This window comes from Carcharhinus amblyrhynchos, chromosome 8, assembly GCF_965287045.1.
Source record: "Carcharhinus amblyrhynchos chromosome 8, sCarAmb.v2.hapA, whole genome shotgun sequence".
Classification (NCBI taxonomy): Eukaryota; Metazoa; Chordata; class Chondrichthyes; order Carcharhiniformes; family Carcharhinidae; genus Carcharhinus; species Carcharhinus amblyrhynchos.
Window position 1 is genome coordinate 125,197,450 of NC_137331.1, and position 27,002 is coordinate 125,224,451.

General features: G+C 44.6%; 1 protein-coding gene across 1 annotated transcript; it reads left to right on the forward strand.

Annotated features, from left to right (window-relative positions):
- The first annotated feature begins 12,246 nt into the window (after positions 1 to 12,246).
- Positions 12,247 to 17,546, forward strand: LOC145346898 (actin-3). The gene is made up of 3 exons (XM_080194771.1): positions 12,247 to 12,342; positions 12,568 to 12,716; positions 16,210 to 17,546. Exons 2-3 carry the CDS (start codon positions 12,591 to 12,593, stop codon positions 17,212 to 17,214), a joined length of 1,131 nt encoding a protein of 376 aa, XP_080050897.1. The 5' UTR covers positions 12,247 to 12,342; positions 12,568 to 12,590; the 3' UTR covers positions 17,215 to 17,546.
- Positions 17,547 to 27,002: the final 9,456 nt, after the last annotated feature.

Consider the following 27,002-nt stretch of genomic DNA (forward strand, 5'->3'; position numbering starts at 1 on the left):
GTCCCTCTGTGCAGCAGTGTGCTGCAATTTTCTACCATTTAAATAATAGTCAATTTTGCTGTTATTCTTACCAAAATGGATGATTTCATATGTACCAACATTGTACTCCATCTGCCAGACCCTCGCCCACTCACTTAGATTATCGATATCCCTTTGCAGACTTTGTGTCCTCTGCACACTTTGCTCTGCCACTCAGCTTAGTGTCATCTGTGAATTTTGACACACTACACTTAGTCCCCAACTCCAAATCATCTGTGTAAATCGTAAACTGCAGTCCCAACACTGATCCCTGAGACACACCATTAGTCACTGATTGCCAATCAGAAAAACACTCATTTATCCCATTCTTTGCTTTTGTTCGTTAGCCAAACCTCTATCCATGCTGATACATTACCTGTAATATCCCACACCTTTATCTTATGCAGTAGCTTTTGGTGCAGCATCTTGTCAAATGCCTTTTGGAAATCCATTTGCATCACATCCACAGGTTCCCCATTGTCCACCGCACACGTAATGTTCTCAAAGAATTAAGAACATAAGAACATAATAGGAGCAGGAGTAGGCCATCTGGCCCTTCGAGCCTGCCCCGCCATTCAATAAGATCATGGCTGATCTGTCGTGGCTCAGTTCCACTTTCCCGCCCTCTCCCCATAACCCTTAATCCCCTCTCTTATCAAAAACCCATCAACCTGCTTCTTAAAAATATTTAGCGAGGCAGCCTCCACCACTTCAACAGGCAGAGAATTCCAGAGATTCACCACCCTTTGAGTGAAGAAGTTCCTCCTCAACTCCGTTCTAAACCGCCCCCCCTTTATCTTGAGGCTGTGCCCCCTAGTCCTACTGTCTTTTTTGAGCGGGAAGAGTCTCTCCACCTCTATCCTATCCATCCCATTCATCATCTTATACGTCTCAATGAGATCTCCCCTCATTCTTCTAAACTCTAACGAGTACAAGCCTAGTTTATTCAGCCTCTCCTCATAGCTCAACCCCCTTAACTCCGGTATCAGCCTAGTAAACCTCCTCTGCACTCCCTCCAAGGCCAAAATATCTTTGCGCAGGTGCGGCGCCCAAAACTGCACACAGTACTCCAGCTGCAGCCTCACCAACGCCCTATACAGCTGCAGCAAGACCTCCCTACTTTTATATTCAATCCCCCTCGCTATGAAGGCCAGCATCCCATTCGCCTTCCTGACCACCTGCTGCACCTGCAAGCTGGGTTTTTGTGACTCATGCACAAGGACCCCGAGGTCCCTCTGCACTGTCGCCTGCTGCAGTTTTTCGCCACGTAAGTAATAGTCCTTCCTACCATTATTCCTACCAAAGTGGACCACCTCACACTTGCCGACGTTAAATTCCATTTGCCATTTCCTGGCCCATTCGCCCAGCCTATCTAGATCCTTCTGCAGACTCTCCACACCCTCCGCACAATTTGCCGTTCCCCCAATCTTGGTGTCATCAGCAAATTTTGACACCCTACACTCGGTTCCCTCCTCCAGATCATCTATATAAATGGTAAAAAGCTGAGGCCCCAGCACCGACCCCTGGGGCACTCCACTAGTCACCATCCGCCAATCCGAATAGCACCCGTTGACCCCCACTCTCTGCCTCCTATTTGACAACCAATCCTCTATCCACGCTAACACCCTACCCCCAACTCCATGTCCCCTTACCTTCTGCAATAACCTCTTGTGAGGTACTTTGTCAAACGCCTTCTGAAAATCCAGAAAGACCACATCCACCGGCTCTCCTCTATCCACTGCCCTAGACACATCCTCATAGAACTCCAGTAAATTTGTCAGACACGACTTCCCTTTAATGAAACCGTGCTGCGTCTGCTCTATCAAGCAATTCCCTTCAAGATGCCTCGCAATTTCCTCCTTAATGACGGATTCTAACATTTTACCTACCACAGACGTTAAACTAGCCGGCCTATAATTCCCCGCCTTTTGCCTGGCACCCTTCTTAAACAACGGCGTAACATTAGCCGTTTTCCAATCTTCCGGCACTTCCCCAGAATCCAGCGACGTCTGGAAAATAACCACCAAGGCATCCACTATAACCTCCGCCATTTCTTTCAGGACCCTCGGATGCATTCCATCCGGTCCTGGGGAGTTGTCCACAATCAGCCCCTCCAGTCTGTCGAGCACCGCCTCTCTAGTAACAGTAATGTCATTAAGACCCTCCAGTCATACCACCTTTCCATCGCTAACACCCGGCAAATTATTCACATCCTCCTCCGTGAAGACAGAAACAAAAAAGTTATTCAATACCTTAGCCATATCCCCATCCCCTACCACTAGGTCCCCTTTCTCATCCTCTAAAGGACCAACATTCACCCTAGCCAGCCTCTTCCTTTTTATATATTTATAAAAACTCTTGCTATCCTTTTTTATATTAAGTGCTAGCCCAGCTTCATAGTTTCTCCTACCCTCCTTTATCAACTTCTTTGTCAATCTTTGTTGACATTTAAACCTCTCCCAATCCTCTTCTCGCCCACTACTCTTAGCTACTCTAAATTCCTCCGCTTTTAATTTAACACTTTCCTTCACCTCCTTCGTTATCCACGGCTTATTACCTCTCCTCCTACGGTCCTTTTTGACCATCGGAATAAATTTCCGCTGAGCACCAAGAAAGATCTCCTTAAAGATCCTCCACTGCTCCTCAGCAGACCCTCCCTCCAATGCGCTCCCCCAGTCAACATTCGCCAATTCTTCTCTCATCCTACCGTACTCCCCTCTATTCAAACAAAGGACGCGTGTCCGGGAACCCACTTTCTCCTCCTTCATCTGCACTAGAAACTCCACCATACAATGATCACTCTCTCCAAGAGGATCCTTCACCACAAGGTCCCTAATTCTACCCGCCTCATTACATAGCACCAGATCCAAGATAGCTCGCTCCCTCGTTGGCTCCAACACACACTGTTCAAGGAAATTATCCCGGCAGCATTCCAAGAACTCCTCCTCCAGCCCACCGCGTCCAACATGGGTCGACCAATCAATATGCAGATTGAAATCCCCCATAACTACGGCCGTCCCATTCCTGCACGCCGCACTTATTTCATAATTCCACAAAATTAGTCAAACATGACTTGCCCTTCATGATGCATCTTCCTAATGGGACAATTTATATCAAGATATCTCGCTATTTCTTCCTTGATGATGGATTCAAGTATTTCCCCACTACAGAACTTAAGCTAACCGGCCTATAATTACTTGTCTTTGTCTACCATCTTTTTTAAACAGTGGCATCACATTTGCTGTTTTCCAATCTGCGGGAACCACCCCAGAGTCCAGCGAATTTTGGTAAATTTCCACTAGTGTATTTGTTAATGCCCTTGCCATCTCTTTTAGTACCCTGGGATGCATTCCATCAGGACCAGGAGATTTGTCTATTTTAACCCCTTAGCTTGCCTAACACTATCTCTTTTGTGATAATAGAACATAGAACATAGAACACTACAGCACAAACAGGCCCTTCGGCCCACAAGTTGCGCCGATCACATCATCACCTACCAACCTACAGACCTATCTATAACCCTCAATCTCATTAAACCCCATATACTCATCCAGGAGTCTTTTAAAAGACCCCAGCGAGTTCGCCTCCACCACCACTGACGGCAGCCGATTCCATTCACTCACCACCCTCTGAGTGAAAAACTTACCCCTAACATCACTTATGAACCTCCCTCCACGCACCTTAAATCTGTGTCCTCTCGTCGCGACCATTTCAACCCGGGGAAATAGCCTCTGAGAGTCCACCCTATCTATTCCTCTCAACATTTTGTAAACTTCTATCAGGTCGCCTCTCAACCTTCGTCTCTCCAGGGAAAAGAGTCCCAGCTCCCTCAACCTAACTTCATAAGGCATGCCTCCCAGTCCAGGCAACATCCTTGTAAATCTCCTCTGTACCCTCTCAATAGCTTCTACATCTTTCCTATAGTGAGGCGACCAGAACTGCGCACAATACTCTAAATGAGGCCTGACAAGGGTCTTATAAAGTTCCAGCATTACCTCCCGACTCCTAAACTCAATCCCTCGATTGAGGGATATAATGATAGTTTCTAGGTCCTTACCTGCCATAGCCTTCATGTCATCAATTTTTGGCATGTTATTTGTGTCTTCCACTGTGAAGACTGACACAAAATACCAAGAGTTCAAATTGCCAGAAGACAGCCATCGAGAACTATAAAGAACAGAGAAAATGATAGCACGGGAACAGAGCCTTCAGACTAAGAAACAATAAGAACTAAATTCATTAAGAAATATGACAAAAATCCTATCAATGACAAAGCAAAGAACAACAAAGTCTACTCGTAAGAATGATCAATGAGCTCAGGAAAAGCAACGTGTGGAATATCAAAATTAAGAAAATTTTTTAGATCAGGTTGTCTGGAGAAATGTGGGTCCCTTAAACTGATGAGGCTTATTGTCAATGAAAATAAGGAAACGGTGGACATGATTGTTATGAATTTGAATCAATTTTTATTATAGAACCCTGCAGTGCAGAAGGAGGCCATTTGGCCCATCAAGTCTACACCAACCACAATCCCACCCAGGCCCAATGCCCATAACCCCTCATATTTACCCTGCTAATCCCCCTGACACTAGGATTAATTTAGCATGGCCAATCAACCTAACCCGCACATTTTTGGACTGTGGGAGGAAACCGGAGCACTGGGAGGAAACCCAAGCAGACATGGGCAGAACACACAAACTTCACACAGACAATGACCCAAGCTGGGAATTGAACCCGGGTTCCTGGCACTGTGAGGCAGCAGTGCTAACTACTGTGCCACGATGCTGCCCTCACAGTGGTCAGCGCTGCTAAGTTACTGAGCTGAGCTGTATCAGTGTACTCACCAGAAGTGACGTCATAGGGTCCTAGCGCGGTAAACAGGCAGAGAAGAAGCAACCATGTAAGAGATCATACACCTGTAAATAAAGCTCCCTGTTTTAAACCCTCCATGCTCCCTCACATCATTCTGCAATGTACAACATAAAAACTGTTGCCAAGGATGGCAAATACGTTAGCCACCTGGGAAGACAAATTTACTGAGGAAAGTGTTGGAAACAGAAAAGTTAGAAGAGAAACTTTCTGCATGTGCTCTGTACCTGACAGGCAAGAGTAACAATACTCTGTAGCAGTTAGAGAGCTGGGTTTGCTAAATAAGAGAATAGAGCTTGGGTTGCTGCCTTGTGTGAAAGAAAAATCAAGGTAACTGCTGGAAACACACGAACAGTGCATATGGGAAACCTCCATTCTAGAAAACTGGCAGGCGGTTTCAGCATCATCAGACCCTTCGATCAGGAAAAGGAAAGAAAAATCAGAGATCACGTAGCAAACGACTCAAGAACAGCTTTTTCCCTGCTGACATCAGACCTTTGAATTAACCTACCATATATGAAGATGACCTTTCTCTACACCCTAGCTATGACTGTAACACTATATTCTGCACCCTCTCTGTCTCTCTCCCTTATGCAGTCAATGAATGATATGTTTTGTCTGTATAGCATGCAAAAAACAATACTTCTTACGACATGGGACAATAATAAACCAAATCAAAAAATATAGAGCATTGGAACTCCTGTATTGACCATTTTTACTATTTTGCACAGAGAAGAATATATCTGAAGTTATTACAATGCTCACTTTCCTGAGTGTGAGATGGGGAAAAGATCTTTAATCTCTTCTGTAGCATAGTGTGATCTGAGAAGTCTGGCACTAAAATATATGAACAGATCACAGAGATTTTGCAAGCATATTTTTATGCCAAACCCCGTCATGATTTGGAGACCTTTAGATTCCACAAAACAAACCCAAGAGGAGGGGAGGCAATTGCTCAATTTGTGGCTGCATTGAAAGACTTAGAAATAGAAATCTTAGAAACCCTACAGTACAAAAAGAGGCCATTCGGCCCATCAAGTCTGCACCGGCCACAATCCCACCCAGGCCCTATCCTCATATCTCTACATATTTACTCACTAGTCCCTCTAATCTACACCTCTCAGGACACTAAGGGGCAATTTTTTAGGCCAATCAACTTAACCAGCACATCTTTAGACTGTGGGAGGAAACTGGAGCACCTGGAGGAAACCCACCCAGACATGAGGAGAATGTGCAAACTCCACACAGACAGTGACCCAAGCCAGGAATCGAACCCAGGACCCTGGAGCTGTGAAGCAGCAGTGCTGACCACTGTGGTGCTGTGCCAGTCATGCAAAATATTGAGTTTGAAGATGTGCTGAAAGACAATACTCATCACAGGTTTCTCTGCATCTACACGGTGAAGCAATGCAGAAACATTTGCCAATGGAAATAATCTTACTTTGAAAAAGGACATGGAAATCGCTGTTACTATGGAATTATCTGCAGAAGAAGCTCAGCAAGTGAGTTTGTGTACTTGCAACACAAAATGACAGCTGAATCAACACCGCAGAACCTCAATATTTGCACGTGTCACTAGTGTGCATATCCAAGGAACTCTGCAGTTGAATGCAGGTGCAAAGACATGGTATATTGAAGCTATGGGAAAAAATGGACACAATAGGGCTTGGCTGCTGGAAGAAAAATCAAGCTCTAAGTAAAAACAAGAAACAAGAATCCAAGATAGCACTTAATCAGAACAGAAAGAGAAACATTCATGCTGTACAAAAGGGTTGAGAAACATGGCATTGGAGGCAGTTCAAAAGAGGTCACTAGATTGATTCCAGAGATGAAGGATTTGTTGTATGAAGAGAGATTGAATGTTTAGGCCCAGACTCTCTGAAATTTAGAAGAATGAGGGGAGAACAAAATTGAGGTATACCAGATGATAAAAGGTATGGATAGACATGGAGCAGATGCTTCCTCTTATGGGACATTCTAGGACAAGAGAGGTCATAGTCTTAGGATAAGGGACAGCAAATTTAAAACAGAGTTGAGGAGAAACTACTTCACTCAAAGGGTTGTGAATCTGTGGAATTCGCTACCCCAAAGGATGCTGGGACAGTAAATTTGAGCAGGGGTTTGACAGATTTTTAATTGGTAATGGGTTGAAGGGTTATGGGGAGAAGACAGGTAAATTGGGTTGAGGAGCATATCAGTCCTGATCAAATGGCAGTGCAGACTCAATGGGCCGAATGGCCTAATTCTGCTATCTCATGAACTTAGGTAGCAACTCAGTCTGAGGAGGAATTATCACTGAATGTGCTAGTCAGTGCTTGTGCTACCGGTACTGGGTCACTCCACTGCTTGTTGGACAGCCAATAAGGATGGAAGTTGACACTGGGGCAGCAGTATTTACCAGGAGAAATCCAGTGTTGTTTGGATGACATCCTAGTCTCTGGAAAAGATGAGAAGAATATCTTCAAAGCATGGATGTCACTCTGCAGAGATTGCAAGACTGTGGTCTGAGAGTTCACAAAGACAATTGTGAGATCTTCCAGTCCTCTTTTGAGTATTTAGGACATGTGATTGACTCCACTGGCCTTCACAAATCCCCTTCAGAGGTTACGCTTATTACAGAGAAGCCTGCATCCCAGAATATGAACCAGCTGTGTTCCTTCCTGGCCTGTTGCAATGTTCCAGTGAAGTCCACAGCAAACTGGAGAAACAACACCTGATCTTCCGATTAGATACTTCACAGCCTTCTGCACTGAACATTGAGTTCATCAACTTCAGAACATAAACTCTCTCTTCCATCTCCATTACATTTATTTTATTTCTTCTTGTCTTATTAATCCATTTTTATTACTTTTTATTCTGATTCTAGATTTTCAATTTTAATTTTGTCCATCGTTTCATTTGTTTCCTTCTAAATCTGACTTTCCATCTCGTTTCTTCCCTCCCCCGCCACCACCAGCCACCTCACTCGGGCCATCTCTGGAACTGTTTCACTATATTCTGCACTCTTTCCTTTTCTTCCCCCCCCATGTACTCTATGAACAGTGTGTTTTGTCTGTACAGCGAGCAAGAAACAATAGTTTCAACTGTATCCCAATACATGTGACAAAAATAAATCAAATCTGCCACATCCTTCAGGTTGTCCTTGGACCCTGTTTGGCCATTTACACATTCCTGTCTCTTATTTCTATTAGCACCATTCTCAGTCTTTAGCATCACCATTTACATTCCTTTTGCCCTTTTGTCTATGACTTTTTGGTCGATTACACAATCACCCTTACAGTGTAGATCTTATTTTATTTTCTTTGTCTTTAGCTTTGACAAAGGTCCAGACTCGAAATATTGGCTCTATTCTCTCTCCAGAGATACTGTCAGACCTGCTGTTATAGAGGATTTGTTCCAAACTTGGCAACAATTCTGAAACCATGATATAACCTCTTAGCTCAGAAGAAGAAATGGAGGTGGTCGGATCAAGGCAATGATCCATTTGTTTAAGCCAAAGGAGCGTTAGATAAATCTGAACTTCTTACACCTTCCGATCTACTCTACCCCTACAGTTGGCTTGTGATGCATCTCCTTATGGTGTAGCAGCAGTGGTCTCTAACATCATTCCACAGGGTGAAGAAAGGCCCTTTGTTTCTGCTTCTCAAATCTTGAGCAAAGCTGAGAGTAGCAATGCCCAGATTGTACAGGAAGAACTGGGGATCATTTTTGGAATCAAGAAATTCCACCTTTTTTTTGTTCTTTCCTGGGACATGGGTGTTGCTGGCTGGCCAGCATTTATTGCCCTTGCTTCGCTGCCCTTGAGAAGGTGGTGGTGAGCTGCCTTCTTGAATTGCTGCAGTCCATGTGATATACGTAAACCCACAATGCTATTCAGGAGTATTCCTCACCTCTGACCTGCTCTTGTAGCCACTGTGTTTATGTGGTGAATCCAGTTGAGTTTCTGGTCAACGGTAACCCCAAGGGTGTTGACAGTGGGGCATTCAGTGATAGTAACGTCATTCAATGTCAAGGGGCACTGGTTGGCGTATTTCTGCCTGGCATTTGTGTGACAGGAATATTACTTGCCACTTATCAACCCAAGCCTGGATATTGTCCAGATCTTTTGAACATGGACTGCTTCAGTATCTGAGGAGTCGTGAATGGTGCTGAACATTTTGCTTGTTCTTGTATGGGAGAGAATTTACATTGTTGACATACCATCATCAGCTAACTACCATTTTTGGACCACACACAGGAATTGTGTCATTAGCAGCTGAGAGCGTGCAATGGTGGGCATTTCTTTTGTCTGGGCATTCTTAAATCCTTGAATATCGACGATCGATCATATTATGTGGATGGATTTTCAAGGTTGCCACTGCCAGGTAGCTTTTCAGATACTCAAGCAGAAACATGCTCTACTTTGAGTAAACAGACAACACACCCATCATTCCTACCAAGTGAGAAAACACATGTGGAGCAATCCTGTATTCTCGGAAGTGATTCATCTGGTTTTACGAGGAAAGACTTCAGAGCTAATGCAGATCGCAAACCCTACTACTCCAGACCAATGGCATGTCAGGATACAGTAAGAACAAAGAACAAAGAAAATTACAGCACAGGAACAGGCCCTTCGGCCCTCCAAGCCTGCACTGACCATGCTACCTGACTTGACTAAAACCCCCTACCCTTCCGGGGACCACATCCCTCTATTCCCATCTCATTCATGTACTTGTCAAGACGCCCCTTAAAAGTCATTACCATGTCCGCTTCCACTACCTCCCCCGGCAATGAGTTCCAGGCTCCCACTACTCTTTGTGTAAAAAATCTGCCTTGTACATCTCTTGTAAAATTTGCCCCTCGCACCTTAAACCTGTGCCCCCTAGTAATTGACTCTTCCACCCAGGAAAAAACTTCTGACTATCCACTCTGTCCATGTCGGTGAATCGGTGCTGGGGCCTCAACTATTTAATAATAAAATGGACTATTATTTAAACAGTGAAAAGCTGCAGCATGCTACGGTGCAGAGGGACCTGGGGGTCCTTGTGCATGAATCACAAAAACCCAGTCTGCAGGTGCAGCAGGTGATCAAGAAGGTGAATGGAATGTTGGCCTTTATAGCGAGAGGGATAGAATATAAAAGCAGGGAGGTCTTGCTGCAACTGTACAGGGCACTGGTGAGGCCGCAGCTGGAATAATGTGTGCAGTTTTGCTCCCCTTATTTAAGGAAGGATATATTGGCTTTGGAGGGAGCGCAGAGAAGGTTCACCAGGTTGATTCCAGAGATGAGGGGGTTAGCTTATGAGGAGAGATTGAATGGACTGGGTCTGTACTCATTGAAGTTTAGAAGGTCGAGGGGAGATCTTATAGAGACATATAAGATAATGAAGGGGCTAGACAGGGTAGAAGCAGCGAGATTATTTCCACTTACAATGGAAACAAGAACAAGGGGGCATAGCCTCAAAATACAGGGGTGTCTTTGGAGAATAGAGTTAAGGAGGAACTTCTTCTCCCAGAGGGAAGTGAATTTTTGGAATTCTCTGCCCAATGAATGTGTTTAAATCACAGGTAGATAGATTTTTAACCAATAAGGGAATTAAGAGTTGTGGAGAGTAGGCAGGTAAGTGGAACTGAACCCACTATCAGATCAGCCATGATCTTATTGAATGGTGGAGCAGGTTCAAGGGGCTTGATAGCCTACTCTTCCTCCTATTTCTTATGCCTCTCCTAATCTTGTAGACTTCCATCCGGTCGCCCCTCAACCTCTGTCGCTCCAATGAGAACAAACTAAGTTTCTCCAACCTCTCCTCATAGCTAATGCCCTCCATACCAGGCAACATCCTGGTAAATCTTTTCTGCACCCTCTCCAAAGCCTCCACGTCCTTCTGGTAGTGTGGCGACCAGAATTGGACGCAGTATTCCAAATGTGGCCTAACCAACATTCTATATAACTGTAACATCATATGCCAACTTTTATACTCTATGCCCCATCCAATAAAGGCAAGCATGCCATATGCCTTCTTCACCACTTTCTCCACCTGTGTTGCCACCTTTAAGGATCTGTGGACCTGCACACACAGGTCCCTCCACGTGTCTGTACTCCTGATGGTTCTGCCATTTATTGTATAGCTCCCCCGCTGCATTAAATCTACCAAAATGCATCACTTTGCATTTATCGCATTTATCAAATTCCATCTGCCATTTCTCTGCCCAATTTTTCAGCCTATCTATATCCTGCTGTATTCTCTGACGATGTTCATCGCTATCCACAAGTCCAGCCATCTTTGTGTCATCCGTAAACTTACTGATCACACCAGTTACACCTTCTTCCAAATCATTTGTATATATCACAAACAGCAGAGGTCCCAGTACAGAGCCCTGCAGAACACCACTAGTCACAGACCTCCAGCTGGAAAAAGACCCTTCCACTGCTACCCTCTGTCTTCTACGGCCAAGCCAGTTCTTCACCCATCTAGCTAGCTCTCCTTTTATCCCGTGAGATTTAACCATTTGCACCAACCTGCCATGAGGGACTTTGTCAAACGCTTTACTAAAATCCATATAGACGACATCCACGGCCCTGCCTTTGTCAATCGTTCTTGTCACCTCCTCAAATAACTCAACCAAATTTGTGAAGCATGACCTCCCTCTTAAAAAACCATGTTGTCTACCGCTAATGAGATATTCTGTTCTAAATGTGCATACATCCTATCTCTAAGAATCCTCTCTGACAATTTCCCTACCACGGATGTCAAGCTCACCAGTCTAAAATTACCTGGGTTATCCTTGCTACCATTCTTAAGTAATGGGATTTGCTATCCTCCAATCCTCTGGGACCTCACCTGTGTCCAGTGAAGAGACAAAGATTTCTGACAGTGCGGCGCTCCCTCGGCACTGACCCTCTGACAGTGCGGCGCTCCCTCGGCACTGACCCTCTGACAGTGCGGCGCTCCCTCGGCACTGACCCTCTGACAGTGCGGCGCTCCCTCGGCACTGACCCTCTGACAGTGCGGCGCTCCCTCGGCACTGACCCTCTGACAGTGCGGCGCTCCCTCGGCACTGACCCTCTGACAGTGCGGCGCTCCCTCGGCACTGACCCTCTGACAGTGCGGCGCTCCCTCGGCACTGACCCTCTGACAGTGCGGCGCTCCCTCGGCACTGACCCTCTGACAGTGCGGCGCTCCCTCGGCACTGACCCTCTGACAGTGCGGCGCTCTCTCGGCACTGACCCTCTGACAGTGTAGCACTATTTGTGCTAGCAATGTTCTGAAGTCATGGGGTAAAATTTGAAGCCACAAATCTGAGAGTGAGGCAGATTTTACTGGTTGTTCTTAGTTCCTCCCCTTGTATCTTACTGGCTGTTTATTTAATGATGAGATTGGGAGGGGCCCAAACCAATAAAGGCAGCAAGCAGACAGAGCGAGGATCTCGCTGCTGGCTTGTGGAACAAGTAAAGACAGGATATTGTGAGAGACGGTAGGTGCTGTTCAGCAAACAAGGTGTGGCAGGGGAAGCGTTCAGCTTTTGAGCTCTAACTTTTTAGTTGTGGTTCTGGAATTAGAGCTGGGTAGGTTTTTTCAGACAGAAAATTTCCAGGCGGTAGAGTAATGATTGTCTCTTATTTAATGAGTAGTGTTTGAAAGGTGTTTGGATCTGTGCTATTGTGTCTGCATTAATATTTTTTTCCCTTTTGTTGTTCAGTCAGCTCCTGTAGATTTTAAACCATGGCTGATGATGAGATTGCAGCTCTGGTGGTTGACAATGGATCTGGGATGTGTAAGGCTGGCTTTGCAGGAGATGATGCCCCCAGGGCTGTGTTCCCCTCCATTGTGGGACGGCCCCGTCACCAGGTGAGCCCTAAAACTATTTGGAAGGTTGTTCAATCCTGTTCTTTCTGTTGGAAGGGATCTGGGTGTCGGTGTTGATCCTTCTGGTAACTGAAATGCTGTCCTGTTTCAGCTTCCTCTTTTGAACAGTTTGTGGTTTGTGCTTTTTTTTCCCCTTCGTGCAAACATAAGAATAAAGAACAGCAACAAGTCACTTGATCCCTCGAGTCTGCTTTGCTTTTCCATAAGATCGTGGCTGATCTGATTTGTACCTTCAAACCTCATTCCTACCTCCCCTGATAATCTTTCACCCCTTTGTTAATCGATCTTGCTCTGCTGTAAAAATATTCAAAGGCTGTGCTTCCACTACCTTTTGAGGAAGTGAGTTTGAGACTCACCACCCTCCGAGAAAAGAATTCTCCATCTGTTTTTAAATAAATAATCCGTAATTTTTAAACAGTGACCTGACTTTGTGGCTTTAATTTATTTTTAGCTTTTTAAATTATCCAAATAGATTTGATTTATAAAATATCCTTAACATTTCAAAATGACCACCGTGCTGCAATAGTATTCAGGTTTACTGCGTCCACTATGCTGCACTCCTGAGGTGCTTTAATATAGTCAGAAACATTTCAGACGTTTTAAACTGAGCCCTATAGGTGGTGTGAAGGTTTCTAAGTTGCCTACGCAGAGTGCAACTTGATATGATCTTTCCATACAGTTGTGACACTGGTATTATTCACTGTTCAATGTTCTAATTTATTTTGAACATTTGGTTCCTGTTGTTGCAGTTGGGGTTGAGTGTGACCCTTATTTGCTCTGGTACCTGTTGATCATTGAAGGGTTTTGAATTGGATTTAACAGATTGTTTCCCATGGTTGTGGGGTAATTAATGGTATGAAGGGTTAGTTGATTGATATGAGGCTGGATTGTTTTAAAGAATCAAATTAGTGATTTTACTGCCTGATTGGCAGACATGGATTTAGAATGTAGAACATTACAGTGCAGTACAGGCCCTTTGGCTCTCGATGGTTCCACTGATCGGCGCAACAATCTAATGACCCTCTAACCTAAACTATTGCAATGTTATCCATATGCCTATCCACTGACCATTTGAATGCCCTTAAAGTTGGCGAGTCCACATCTGCAAGCAGGGCATTCCATGCCCTTACTACCCTCTGAGTGACGAACCTACCTCTGACATCTGTCCTATAATTACCACCCCTCAATTTAAAGCTATGTCCCCTCATGTTAGCCATCACCATCTGCAGTAAAAGGCTCTCACTGTCCACCCTATCCTATCCTTTGATCATCTTGTATGCCTCAATCAATTTAACTGTAGCTTTCAGAATGTTATTAAATAAGAACCTAAAAGGACAAACTCAGCAGTGCTGTCTTGATATGATGGAGTATTCTGATTTTTAGTAGATTTGAATCGGAGGCAGTAAAATTGAGCTTTGTGGTGAGGACTGAGTTAAACTGTATGGGATGGGTCAGGCTATACCTGGGCAGCTGCTGTAGCTGTAGTTCCGCCCATGAGTTTTCTCCTCCCCCAGAATTCTTCATCTGATTCTGTACACTCTCTAATCTCCAGTTTGTTTTAACCCTGTAATTACCAGATTGATGTACGTGCTAGATTAGGAATAGGAGAAAGGTATTCAGCCCCTTGAACCTCTTCTTTAGATCATGGCTGAGTTGTATCTTAAATCCAATTAACTTGTTTTATACCACCCTTGTACAACAAAATGTATTGATTTCATGAAATTCCCAATTGCCCCCATCCCCACTGCAACATCAGTAGTTTTTCAGGGGCTCGCCAGATCTCCTCCCTTTTGCCCCTGCCCCTCCACTGGCCACACAAAGCCAATAGAGGAAACGGCTTCTGTATTTACCCTGGACCATCCAGTCCTTGTTGAATTGCAGCAATACCTCAAGGTCTTCCCCCACCGCAGCCCTACAATCCAATCTCTCAGAATTTCCAGTTTCATTAACCTTGATTTGATCAGGTTTACAATGATATCAGTCGTGTTGCTAAGTTTGTGATAGCTCATTGCATCCACCTTGTGTTGTGTGCTTTTTCACTGCTGATGAATTAAGGTGTTTGTTACAGTATTCTAAGTTTGGTTCATTTGGCTGCAGTATTGAGAGAGAGAGAGAAGGCTGTTTGCAGTCCTGATCCAGAGACACCATTAGCCAACTCCTCTTTGGGGGCAAGATGTTGGAAAAAGCTTGTGCAATGCCAAGTAATCTTCCATCAGATTGAAATTGATCTGAGCATCTCCTCGTTATTTCCCCTTTCCTGCCCTTCAGATGGTCAGTACACCACTGAACTCTGTTCAAACATGTGTTCAGGTCCTGGATTAGGTTTCTGATCATTGACTTGTTCTATCAAAAAGGCTGAGAAGAACAAACTGCGATAGTCTGGAATCTGTGATTGCTCAAGTATATCCATGTGGTGTTAAGACCCAGGCAAGAAACTCCAAGGTGTTTGTAATGTTTGTCTAGACCCCCAAGTTTCACATTTGATTTTGGCATTGGTGAGCATAAGATACTTCTCCAGGTATGATTCAAATGACCCATCAACAGATCTGTCCTGATCAATTAAATCCATCCTATTTCCTCATCAATATTCAATACCAAACAACTTGGGCTGCCACCTTTCTTGTTATCATTTCCACATTTGCTTCAAACAGCATTAAAGGTAAAATAGTCTCTAGAATGCAGTTCTCAAAGAAAGCACAGGAATAGTTTCCTTCATGATGTGGGTATTGCTGGCTAGGCCAGCATTATTAACTTTCAGAAGGTAGTGGTGAGCTGCCTACTTGAACCACTGCAGTTCCTGTGGTGTAGGTACATGCACCTGCTGTCAGGGAGGCAATTCTATGATTTTGACCCAGGGACAGTGAAGGAATGGTTTGAAGGTGATTCCATATGCCTGCTGTCTATCATCATAACGGTTGTGTATTTGGAAGGTGCTGTTGAAAGCTCCTTGATGTGTTGCTGCCACTGTTTGGATGGTGGCAGGAATGGATGTTTGTGGGTGGGGTTTGAATGAAGTGGGCTGCTTTGTCCTGGAAGGTGTTGAGATTGGAGTATTGTTGGGGCTGCACTCATCCAGACAAGTGGAGAGTATTTATTACACTGCTGGCTTGTGTCTTGTAGATAGTGGGCAGGCTTTAGAGCCAGGGTATGCTTTACTCCCAGGATTCCTAGTCTCTGACCTGCTCTTATAGACACTAGGGCTAGTCCTGCACCATTTCTGGTCAGTGGTAATCCCTAGGATGTCCTAATGCATATTACAACTATTTGATAAGTTTGAAGTGTAGTTACTGTTGTAATCTTTGATAAAAATGGATTCCATGTTTTCATAATGATTCACTGTTCTGAGGCCTCCTCATCTGAGCATGCTCAGCTGCTGGTACAAAACCCAATCAGTCAATAGGAAATCCCTGACCATCTTTAGTCTCAGTCTTTGCCTGTGGTTTGTGATTTAAATCTTTTTTATTCTCCATTCTAGGGAGTGATGGTTGGAATGGGTCAGAAAGACAGTTATGTTGGTGATGAAGCTCAGAGCAAGAGAGGCATCCTGACCCTGAAGTACCCAATTGAGCATGGCATTGTGACCAACTGGGATGACATGGAGAAGATCTGGCACCACACCTTCTATAATGAACTGCGAGTGGCCCCAGAGGAGCATCCTGTTCTCCTCACGGAGGCACCTCTCAACCCCAAAGCCAACCGGGAGAAGATGACCCAGATCATGTTTGAGACCTTCAACACTCCAGCCATGTACGTTGCCATTCAGGCTGTGCTGTCCTTGTACGCCTCTGGCCGTACAACTGGCATTGTGTTAGATTCTGGTGATGGTGTTTCCCACACCGTGCCAATCTATGAAGGGTATGCCTTGCCTCATGCCATCCTGAGGTTAGACCTGGCTGGCCGGGATCTCACTGACTATGCAATGAAGATCCTGACCGAGCGTGGCTACTCCTTCACTACCACGGCCGAGAGGGAGATTGTACGTGACATCAAGGAGAAACTTGCCTACGTGGCCCTAGATTTTGAATCTGAAATGCAGACAGCCAGCTCCTCTTCAGCCTTGGAGAAAAGCTATGAGCTCCCTGATGGCCAAGTCATTACCATTGGTAATGAGCGTTTCAGGTGCCCAGAAGCCCTTTTCCAACCATCCTTCCTTGGGATGGAATCTCAAGGCATCCATGAGACCTGTTACAATAGCATCATGAAATGTGATGTAGATATCAGGAAGGATTTGTATGCCAACACTGTCTTGTCTGGTGGAACCACCATGTTCCCAGGTGTTGCTGATCGGATGCAGAAGGAAATCACAGCCTTGGCTCCGAGCACAATGAAGATAAAGATCATTGCTCCACCTGAGAGGAAGTATTCAGTGTGGATTGGAGGCTCCATCTTGGCTTCACTCTCCACCTTCCAGCAAATGTGGATCAGTAAGCAGGAGTATGATGAGTCTGGCCCCTCCATAGTCCATCGCAAGTGTTTCTAACTTGCTGTGGGATTCTGTAGTTGCCTGGGGCTAATTCACCTGTAATAAAACCATCGACTCCGCTTTTCACACATCCTCAAATTTTGGCCAGTGATTTATTCCTTTCCAAATCTCCTTTTTCAGCTTTTGTAAAAAGTCTAATGAAGAGGAACCTTTGAGCTGAGTAATGGAGAACATATCATTGTTTTCTGAAATTTACTGAGGGACAGTATTTTAAAGGAGGCTCATGAACAGGCAAATTTCTCAATGTCCTAGATGCCACAGCTGAAGGTTTAAATTGTAATGTATTTGCTACTTAATTCAAACAAAAATAAAAATCTTCTATTGCCTAATGTTTTGGTCATTTCTTTTCAAGCAAAGCTCTGAAATCATGCCTGTCAATGTCTCCTTGGATTGAGAACATAGAACATAAGAAATAGGAGCAGGAGTAGGCCTTCAAGCCTGCCCCGCCATTCAATAAGATCATGGCTGATCTGTCGTGGCTCAGTTCCACATTCCCGCCCTCTCCCCATAACCCTTAATCCCATCGCTTATCAAAAACCTATCAACCCGTGTCTTAAATATATTTGGCAAGGCAGTCTCCACCACTTCAATGGGCAGAGAATTCCAGAGATTCACCACCCTTTGAGTGAAGAAGTTCCTCCTCAACTCTGTTCTAAACCGCCCCCCCCTTTATCTTGAGGCTGTGCCCCCTAGTCCTACTGTCCTTTCTGAGCGGGAAGAGTCTCTCCACCTCTATCCTATCCATCCCACTCATCTTGTATGTCTCAATGAGATCTCCCCTCATTCTTCTAAACTCTAACGAGTACAAGCCTAGTTTATTCAGCCTCTCCTCATAGCTCAACTCCGGCATCAGCCTAGTAAACCTCCTCTGCACTCCCTCCAAGGCCAAAATATCCTTGCGTAAGTGCGGCGATCAAAACTGCACACAGTACTCCAGCTGCGGCCTCACCAATGCCCTATACAGCTGCAGCAAGACCTCCCTACTTTTATATTCAATCCCCCTCGCTATGAAGGCCAGCATCCCATTTGCCTTCCTGACCACCTGCAGGCTGGGTTTTTGCGACTCATGCACAGGGACCCTGAGGTCCCTCTGCACTGTCACCTGCTGCAGTTTTTTGCCACGTAAGTAATAGTCCTTCCTACCATTATTCCTACCAAAGTGGACCACCTCGCACTTTCCAACATTAAATTCCATTTGCCAGTTCCTGGCCCATTCGCCCAGCCTATCTAGATCCTTCTGCAGACTCTCCACACCCTCCGTGCAATTTGCCGTTCCACCAATCTTGGTGTCATCAGCAAATTTCAACACCGTACACTCGGTTCCCTCCTCCAGATCATCTATATAAATGGATTGATCACAGATGCCTGTTTGAAATGCACTGCTGCCTCAGTGCCAGGGACCTGGGTTTATTCCTGCTTAGGGTCACTGGAGATTTCAATGTCTACATGGTTTTCCTCTCAGTCTGAAAGATGTGTTGGGTTAGGTGCAGTGACCATGCTAAATTCTCCTTTGGTAAAAGTGAAGTTTATTTATTAGCTGCAAATAGTTTTACATTAACACTGCAAAGAAGTTATTGTGAAGTTCCCTCTCGTTTTACCACACTTGAGTGCCTGTTCTGGTCAGTGCACCTAACCAGCATGTCTTTGTGACTGGAAGGGAACTGGAGCACTTGGTGGAAACCCATGCAGACACAGGGAGAATGTGCAAAGAATGTCAGTGACCCAAGCTGAGAATTGAACCCAGGTCTCCGGTGCTGAGACAGCAGTGCTAATCACTGTCATTGCAATGTACCTGAACAGGAGCTGGAGTGTGGGGACTTCATTGTAGTGTTAATGTAAGCCTACTTATGACAAACTTTAAATTTCACATTAACCAGTGAGGCCTGTTTCTGAGCTGTAAATTTTCTTATGGTTCTATTGGTCCAAGTGCAGGTCAGTGGGACTAGGCAAAAAATGGTTCAGCACAGACAAGGGCCAAAAAGCCTGTTTCTGAGCTGTAAATTTTCTGTGGTTCTGAGGGTAACAAATGCTGAAGCAATCTTACTTTGCCCCTGCATGTAGGCATAAAAAATCAGTGTTTAGAACATTGTGTTGGCTATATTGAATGAGGTGGGGAAAATGAAATTCCACAATGATACTGATTAATCTTTTGGTCTTACTCAATTGAATTTAAGGTTGAGATCCTGCACCAATGCAGGATTTGAGCACAAAAATCTAGGCCTTTGTTCTGTTGCTCTCATGTCACCAAACATCAAGTCAATCCCCACCTGGAAGTTAAAAGGATCTATGACGTGGAGAGACGTGCTGTTTGAAAGCTCAGCAGTATGAAGAGGCCATTGGGCCCACTGAGTCAATGCTGGCTCCCATTAGTCACATTCCCCCTTACTCCCTGAAAGTTTATTATCTTCCAGTGCTGACCCAATTTCCTTTAATCATCTCTGCTTCTACCAGGTTCCAGGTCATCACTCCCTCCTCTAATTTCCCCTGCATCTCTTCCCAAACCTTAACTTGAGTCCCTTGTATATTGCATCAGGTAAAATTAGTCTGTCTTTACCTATTTTATCCAGGTAAGTGCAGCAGGTGGTCAGGAAGGCGAATGGGATGCTGGCCTTCATAGCGAGGGGGATTGAATATAAAAGTAGGGAGGTCTTGCTGCAGCTGTATAGGGCATTGGTGAGGCCGCAGCTGGAGTACTGTGTGCAGTTTTGGGCGCCGCACCTGCGCAAGGATATTTTAGCCCTGGAGGGAGTGCAGAGGAGGTTTACTAGGCTGATACCGGAGTTGAGGGGATTGAGCTATGAGGAGAGGCTGAATAAACTAGGCTTGTACTCGTTAGAGTTTAGAAGAATGAGGGGAGATCTCATTGAGACGTATAAGATGATGAATGGGATGGATAGGATAGAGGTGGAGAGACTCTTCCCGCTCAAAAAAGACAGTAGGACTCGGGGGCACAGCCTCAAGATAAGGGGGAGGCGGTTTAGAACGGAGTGGAGGAGGAACTTCTTCACTCAAAGGGTGGTGAATCTCTGGAATTCTCTGCCCGTTGAAGTGGTGGAGGCTGCCTCGCTAAATATTTTTAAGAAGCGGGTTGATGGGTTCTTGATAAGAGAGGGGATTAAGGGTTATGGGGAGAGGGCGGGAAAGTGGAACTGAGCCACGACAGATCAGCCATGATCTTATTGAATGGCGGGGCAGGCTCGAAGGGCTAGATGGCCTACTCCTGCTCCTATTTCTTATGTTCTTATGTAAATATTTGGCTTTCAAATTACAAACACCAAAATTGCAAATACAGAAATCAGAATGAGCTGAGTTTGTAGCCACATTTACAAGTGATATTTCCATGGGATGGTAGTTCCTTTTGTACCAAAACATTCCAACAGCAATATAAACATAGCAAGTGTCTTTTTTTCAGTCCTGCTTCCAACACCATCTCGGACAACATAGAAACAATTGAGGACTGTGTACACAAAACAACCATATGTAGCAAACTAATAATTCAATCTGCTTTATATCCATAAAGGCATTGTTTTGAGTAAATTGCTTGCTTAAAAATTAAAAGGTAACCAGTCAGGTATCTAAGTTTTGTTAAAATGTATTTAAATATTCTTATCAACCCATTAGGTCCATGTGGAGTGCATTTCCTCATTTTTACCTCAATCTCCTGTTGAAAGTTTTTAGAGAAGTTCTCAACAAAAGGGGGGAATTATAGAATCCCTACAGGGCAGGAGGAGGCTGTTCAGCCCATCAAGTCTGCACTAGCCAGGCCCTATTCCCATAACCCCATGCATTTACCTTAGCTAGTTCCCCTGACACCAAGGGGACAATTTAGCGTGGTCAATCCATCTAACCTGCATATCTTTGGAGTGTGGGAGGATGTGCAGACTCCACAACCACACTGATCCAAGGCAGAAATTGAACCTGGATCCCTGGTGCTGTGAGGCAGCATGATTTGTAATTTGCAGCTGAGGGATTGGAGCCTGTTCCCTGAATGCAGTCTGCAGTAATACTGAGACAAGGGGTGCTTGTCATTGTTCAACATGCTCAGCTTCCATCAAATTTATCTCAAAACAGATGTTTGTCAAACATCCTTTCTGTCGAATTCAATAATCTCCATCTTTCAAAGAATGTCAGGTGAGACACAAAAGTAGCACTCAACTTTTATAAACAAGCATACAGGGTTATACTAGTTGGAGACAATATTAGTCAACGCTCACTCACCATCTATGATGAGTGATACAACCTGGTTTCATGTTAGAACTGATTGCGATTCTCCAGTTAGTGTAAATAGCGAGTGAGGGATATGAAGCAGGGCCTTGACGGTGAGAGGCCATTTATACAGGCACTTAGGATTTGCAGGGCTTGACAGAATACGTGCTGAGAAGCTGTTTCCCCATTTGGGAGAGTCAAGGACCAGAGGGCATTATCTATCTAAAGGGGTTGCCCATTTAAGACAGATGAGGAGGAATTTCTTCTGAGGGCAGTGAATATGTGGAACTCTTTACTAGAAGGCTGTAGAGACTGGGCCATTCTGTATGGTCAAGACAGTGATAGAGATTTTTCAGTAGTATGCGATGAGGTGGCAAAGTGGAGTTGAGGATGATCAGATCAGTCATGATCTTATGGAATGGTGCAGAAGACCTAATGGGCCAAATGGCCTACTTCTACTCCTACATCTTACTGTCTTATGTTGTGAATGGTCTAACCCAAATTAACAGGAATTTGGACACAAGTATGTATTAAATAGAAACTAGAAGCAGGAGTAGGCCATTTGGCCCTTTGAGTCTGTTCTGCCATTCTTTTTGTTCACAGGTGACCATCAAATTCCATATCTCCCCTCCTTTTCCTCATATCCCTCGCTCTCCTTAGCCGCGAGAGCGATATCTAATTTCTTCTTGAAATCAGACTATGTTTTGGTCTCAACTATTTTCTGTGGTTGTGAATTCCACACATTCACCACCCTCTGGAGAAATTTCTCCTCTGTTCTAAGACGTTCTCTTATCCTCAAACTAGATCCTTGGTTCTGGACTCCTCCACCGTTGGGAACATTCTTTCTGCTAACCCTGTTAGAATTTTATGAGACCCCCCTCTCACTCTTCTAAACGCCAATGAACATAATCCTGATCGACTTAGAGTCTCCTCATATGACAGACCAGTCATCCTTGGAATCAGCCTGGTAAACCTTCGTTGTACTTCTTTCTCAGATAAGGGTGCCAAAACTGCACACAATACTCCAGATATGACCTCACCAACACCCTATAGCTCTAGCTCATTAGAGGGGTCAGTTTTTGTACAAAGCGTGCAGGAAGGTTTTTTGACTCAGTATGTAGATAGGCCAACTAAAGGTGAGGCTATATTGGATTTGGTGCTGGGAAATGAGCCAGACCAGGTGCTAGACTTGGAAGTTGGTGTGCATTTTGGTGATAGTGACCACAATTCGCTTACGTTCACCTTAGTGATGGAAAGGGATAGGCATGAACCTCGGGTCAGTAGTTTTAGCTGGGGGAAGGGTAATTATGAGGCTATTAGGAGAGAATTAGGAAGCATAGGTTGGACTAGGAGACTACAGGGACTGGGAACGTCCAAAATGTGGAGTTTTTTCAAGGAGCAGCTACTGCGAGTCCGTGATAGGTATGTCCCTGTCAGGCAAGGAGGATTTGGTAGGGCTAGGGAACCGTGGTGCACTAAAAAAGTTGATTCGTTGGTTAAAAAGAAAAAGGAGGCTTATGTTCGGATGAGACTTAAGGGCTCAGGTAGTGCACTTGAAAGCTTTAGATTGGCTGGGAGGGAGTTGAAGAGTGAGTTAAGAAGGGCTAAAAGAGGACATGAGAAGACTTTGGCTGATAGGATTAAGGAGAATCCGAAGGCGTTCTATAGGTATGTTAAGAACAGAAGGTTGGTTAGGGCAAGATTAGGGCCAGTTACAGACAGCAGAGGGAAGTTGTGTGTGGAACCAGAAGAGATTGGAGAGGCATTGAACCAATATTTCTCTTCGGTGTTCACGCAGGGGGACATAAATGTAGCTGAGGAGAACACTGGGTTACAGGGGTGTAAAATAGACAGTATTGCAGTTGATAAGGGGGATGTGCTGGATATTCTTGAGGGTTTGAAAATAGGTAAGTCCCCTGGGCCGGACGGGATTTACCCTAGGATTCTCTGGGAGGCAAGAGAGGTGATTGCAGAGCCTCTGGCTCTGATCTTCAGGTCGTCGTTGGTCTCAGGTATAGTGCCGGAAGATTGGAGGATAGCGAATGTTGTCCCATTGTTTAAGAAGGGGAACAGAGACTTCCCCGGGAATTATAGACCGGTGAGTCTTACTTCTGTTGTGGGCAAGGTTTTAGAAAAAATTGTTAGGGATCGGATTTATAGTTATTTGGAGAGTAATGAATTGATTGGAGATAGTCAGCATGGTTTTGTAGCGGGTAGGTCGTGCCTTATTAACCTTATTGAGTTTTTTGAGAAAGTGACCAAAGAGGTGGATGGGGGTAAGGCAGTTGACGTGGTATATATGGATTTTAGTAAGGCGTTTGATAAGGTTCACCATGGTAGGTTGCAGAGCTGGGCCGAGAGGTGGCGGATGGAGTTTAATGCGGAGAAGTGTGAAGTAATTCACTTTGGTAGGAATAACAGATGTGTAGAGTATAGGGCTAACGGGAGGACTCTGAATAGTGTGGATGAACAGAGGGATCTAGGTGTATGTGTACATAGATCCCTGAAAGTTGGGAATCAAGTAGATAAGGTTGTTAAGAAGGCATACGATGTCTTGGCGTTTATTGGTAGGGGGATTGAATTTAGGAGTCGCAGTGTCATGTTGCAACTGTACACAACTCTGGTGCGGCCGCACTTGGAGTACTGTGTGCAGTTCTGGTCCCCACATTATAGGAAAGATGTGGAGGCTTTGGAGAGGGTGCAGAGGAGGTTCACCAGGATGTTGCCTGGTATGGAGGGGAGGTCCTATGAGGAGAGGCTGAGGGATTTGGGGTTGTTTTCGTTAGAAAGAAGGCGGCTAAGAGGGGATCTTATTGAAACATATAAGATGATTAGAGGTTTAGATAGGGTGGACAGTGATAGCCTTTTTCCTCGGATGGAGAAAGCTAGCACGAGGGGGCATGGCTTTAAATTAAGGGGTGGTAGTTATAGGACGGATGTCAGGGGTAGGTTCTTTACCCAGAGGGTGGTGAGGGATTGGAATGCCCTGCCTGCTGCAGTTGTAAATGCGCCCAGTTTGGGGGCGTTTAAGAGATCCGTGGATAGGTTTATGGATGGAAAGGGATTGGTTTAGGTTAGAGGGTCGTTGTTTTTTAACTGGTCAGCGCAACATCATGGGCCGAAGGGCCTGTTCTGCGCTGTAATGTTCTATGTTCTATACAATTGCAGCAAAACATCCCTATCCCTATACTCAAATCCTCTTGCTATGAAGGCCAACATGCCATTTGCCTTCTTTCCTGCCTGCTGTACCTGTGGGCTTACTTTCAGTGACTAAACAAGGACTCCAAGGTCTTGTTGAGTATCCACCTCTCTCAATTTACACCCATTTAAGTATTAATCTGTCTTCCTATTTTTGCTACTAAAGTGGATAACCTTGCATTTATCCACATAGAACAGTACAGGCCCTTCAGCTCTTGATGTTGTGCTGAGCTATGTCCAAACCCAAGATCAAGCTAACCCATTCCCTATTGTCCTGGTAAATCATCATACTGCATGCAGATTCCCATAGACTTAGCATATCAGCATCCTCCCCACAGCTCACCCTCCCATCCAACTTTGTATCATTTGCATGGGCAGCACGGTGGCACAGGAGTTAGCACTGCTGCCTCACAACACCAGGGACCCAGGTTTGATTTCTAGCTTGGGTCACTGTCCGTGTGGAGTCTGCACATTCTCCCTGTGTCTGCATAGGTTTCCCCCCGGGTGCTCCGGTTTCCTCCCACAGCCCAAAGATGTGTGGGATAGGTGGACTGACCATGCTAAATTACTCCTTAGTGTCATGGGGACTAGTTAGGGTAAATGCATGGGGTTATGGGGATGGCTGTAGGTGGGATTGTGGTCAGTGCAGACTCGATGGGCATGATCGGGATTTTATTCTATTACCTGCAATCCAATGTGTTTTAACTTTACATAGTAGTTTGTAATGTGAGGCCTTGTTGATAGCCTTCTGAAAGTCTAAATTAACCACATCCACTGGTGCTCCTCAGTCAACTGTACTAGTTATATTCTCAAAGGATTCTAATAGAATCGTCAAATATGATTTCCTTTTTGTAAATCCGTGCTATTAAAGTTGAAACAAAGTGTGCAGAGGATTGGGGACGATAGGTAGAAATAAGACAGACTTGAGTCACACCCTGGAAAATAGACGGGTCCAAGTGAGATTTGGAATGAGTGTGTATGTTTGTAACAATGACACAACCACAAATAGAGATTCTGCTCCAGAAATGGGGAATTTGATGTTTCATATTCCTGAATAACAGATGAGGAAGAAGAGAGAGAAGTAGTTTTGCTGAAGGAGAATTTGCTGTGTGAAATATTTCAGTATCGTATTTGAAAGCGGGAAGTGTAACGGTTACTAAAATTCTGAACATCTACAAACCTGACTTCAAGGCACTGACCCAGAAACAGTCTACTGTAAAGTAGCTGTACATTAACATCGAAAAATGACAAGATAATGTGAGAAGTTCAAAATATGAATTAAATATGACATAGAAAGAGTTTAAAGGAGAGAACATAAGAACTAGGGCTAGGCCATCTGGCCCTCGAGCCTGCTCCGCCATTCAATAAGATCATGGTTGACCTTTTTGTGGACTCAGCTCCACTTAGCCGCCCGCTCACGAGAACCCTTAATTCCTTTCCTGTTCAAAAAAAGTATTGTCCCATTCTACTCAGTCTCTCTTCATAAGCCAACTCTCTCAATTCTGGAATCAACCTCATGAATCTCCTCTGCACCCCCTCCAGTGCCAGTATATCCTTTCTCAAGTAAGGAGACCTAAACTGTACACAGGACTCCAGGTGTGGCCTCACCAGCACCTTATACAGCTGTAACATAATCTCACTGTTTTTAAACTCCATCCCTCTAGCAATGAAGGACAAAATTCCATTTGCCTTCTTAATTACCTGCTGCACCTGCAAACCAACTTTTTGCGATTCATGCACAAGGACACCAGGTCCCTCTGTGCAGCAGCATGCTGCAATTTTCTACCATTTAAATAATAGTCAATTTTGCTGTTATTCTTACCAAAATGGATGATTTCATATGTACCAACATTGTACTCCATCTGCCAGACCCTCGCCCACTCACTTAGATTATCGATATCCCTTTGCAGACTTTGTGTCCTCTGCACACTTTGCTCTGCCACTCAGCTTAGTGTCATCTGTGAATTTTGACACACTACACTTGGTCCCCAACTCCAAATCATCTGTGTAAATCGTAAACTGCAGTCCCAACACTGATCCCTGAGACACACCATTAGTCACTGATTGCCAATCAGAAAAACACTCATTTATCCCATTCTTTGCTTTTGTTCGTTAGCCAAACCTCTATCCATGCTGATACATTACCTGTAATATCCCACACCTTTATCTTATGCAGCAGCTTTTGGTGCAGCATCTTGTCAAATGCCTTTTGGAAATCCATTTGCATCACATCCACAGGTTCCCCATTGTCCACCGCACACGTAATGTTCTCAAAGAATTCCACAAAATTAGTCAAACATGACTTGCCCTTCATGATGCATCTTCCTAATGGGACAATTTATATCAAGATATCACGCTATTTCTTCCTTGATGATGGATTC

Coding starts and splice junctions, on each gene's coding strand:
- LOC145346898 (XM_080194771.1), top strand. CDS start 12,591: ATGGCTGATGATGAGATTGCAGCTCTGGTGGTTGACAATGGATCTGGG. Junction 12,717..16,209: donor TGGGACGGCCCCGTCACCAG/GTGAGCCCTAAA, acceptor TCTCCATTCTAG/GGAGTGATGGTTGGAATGGG.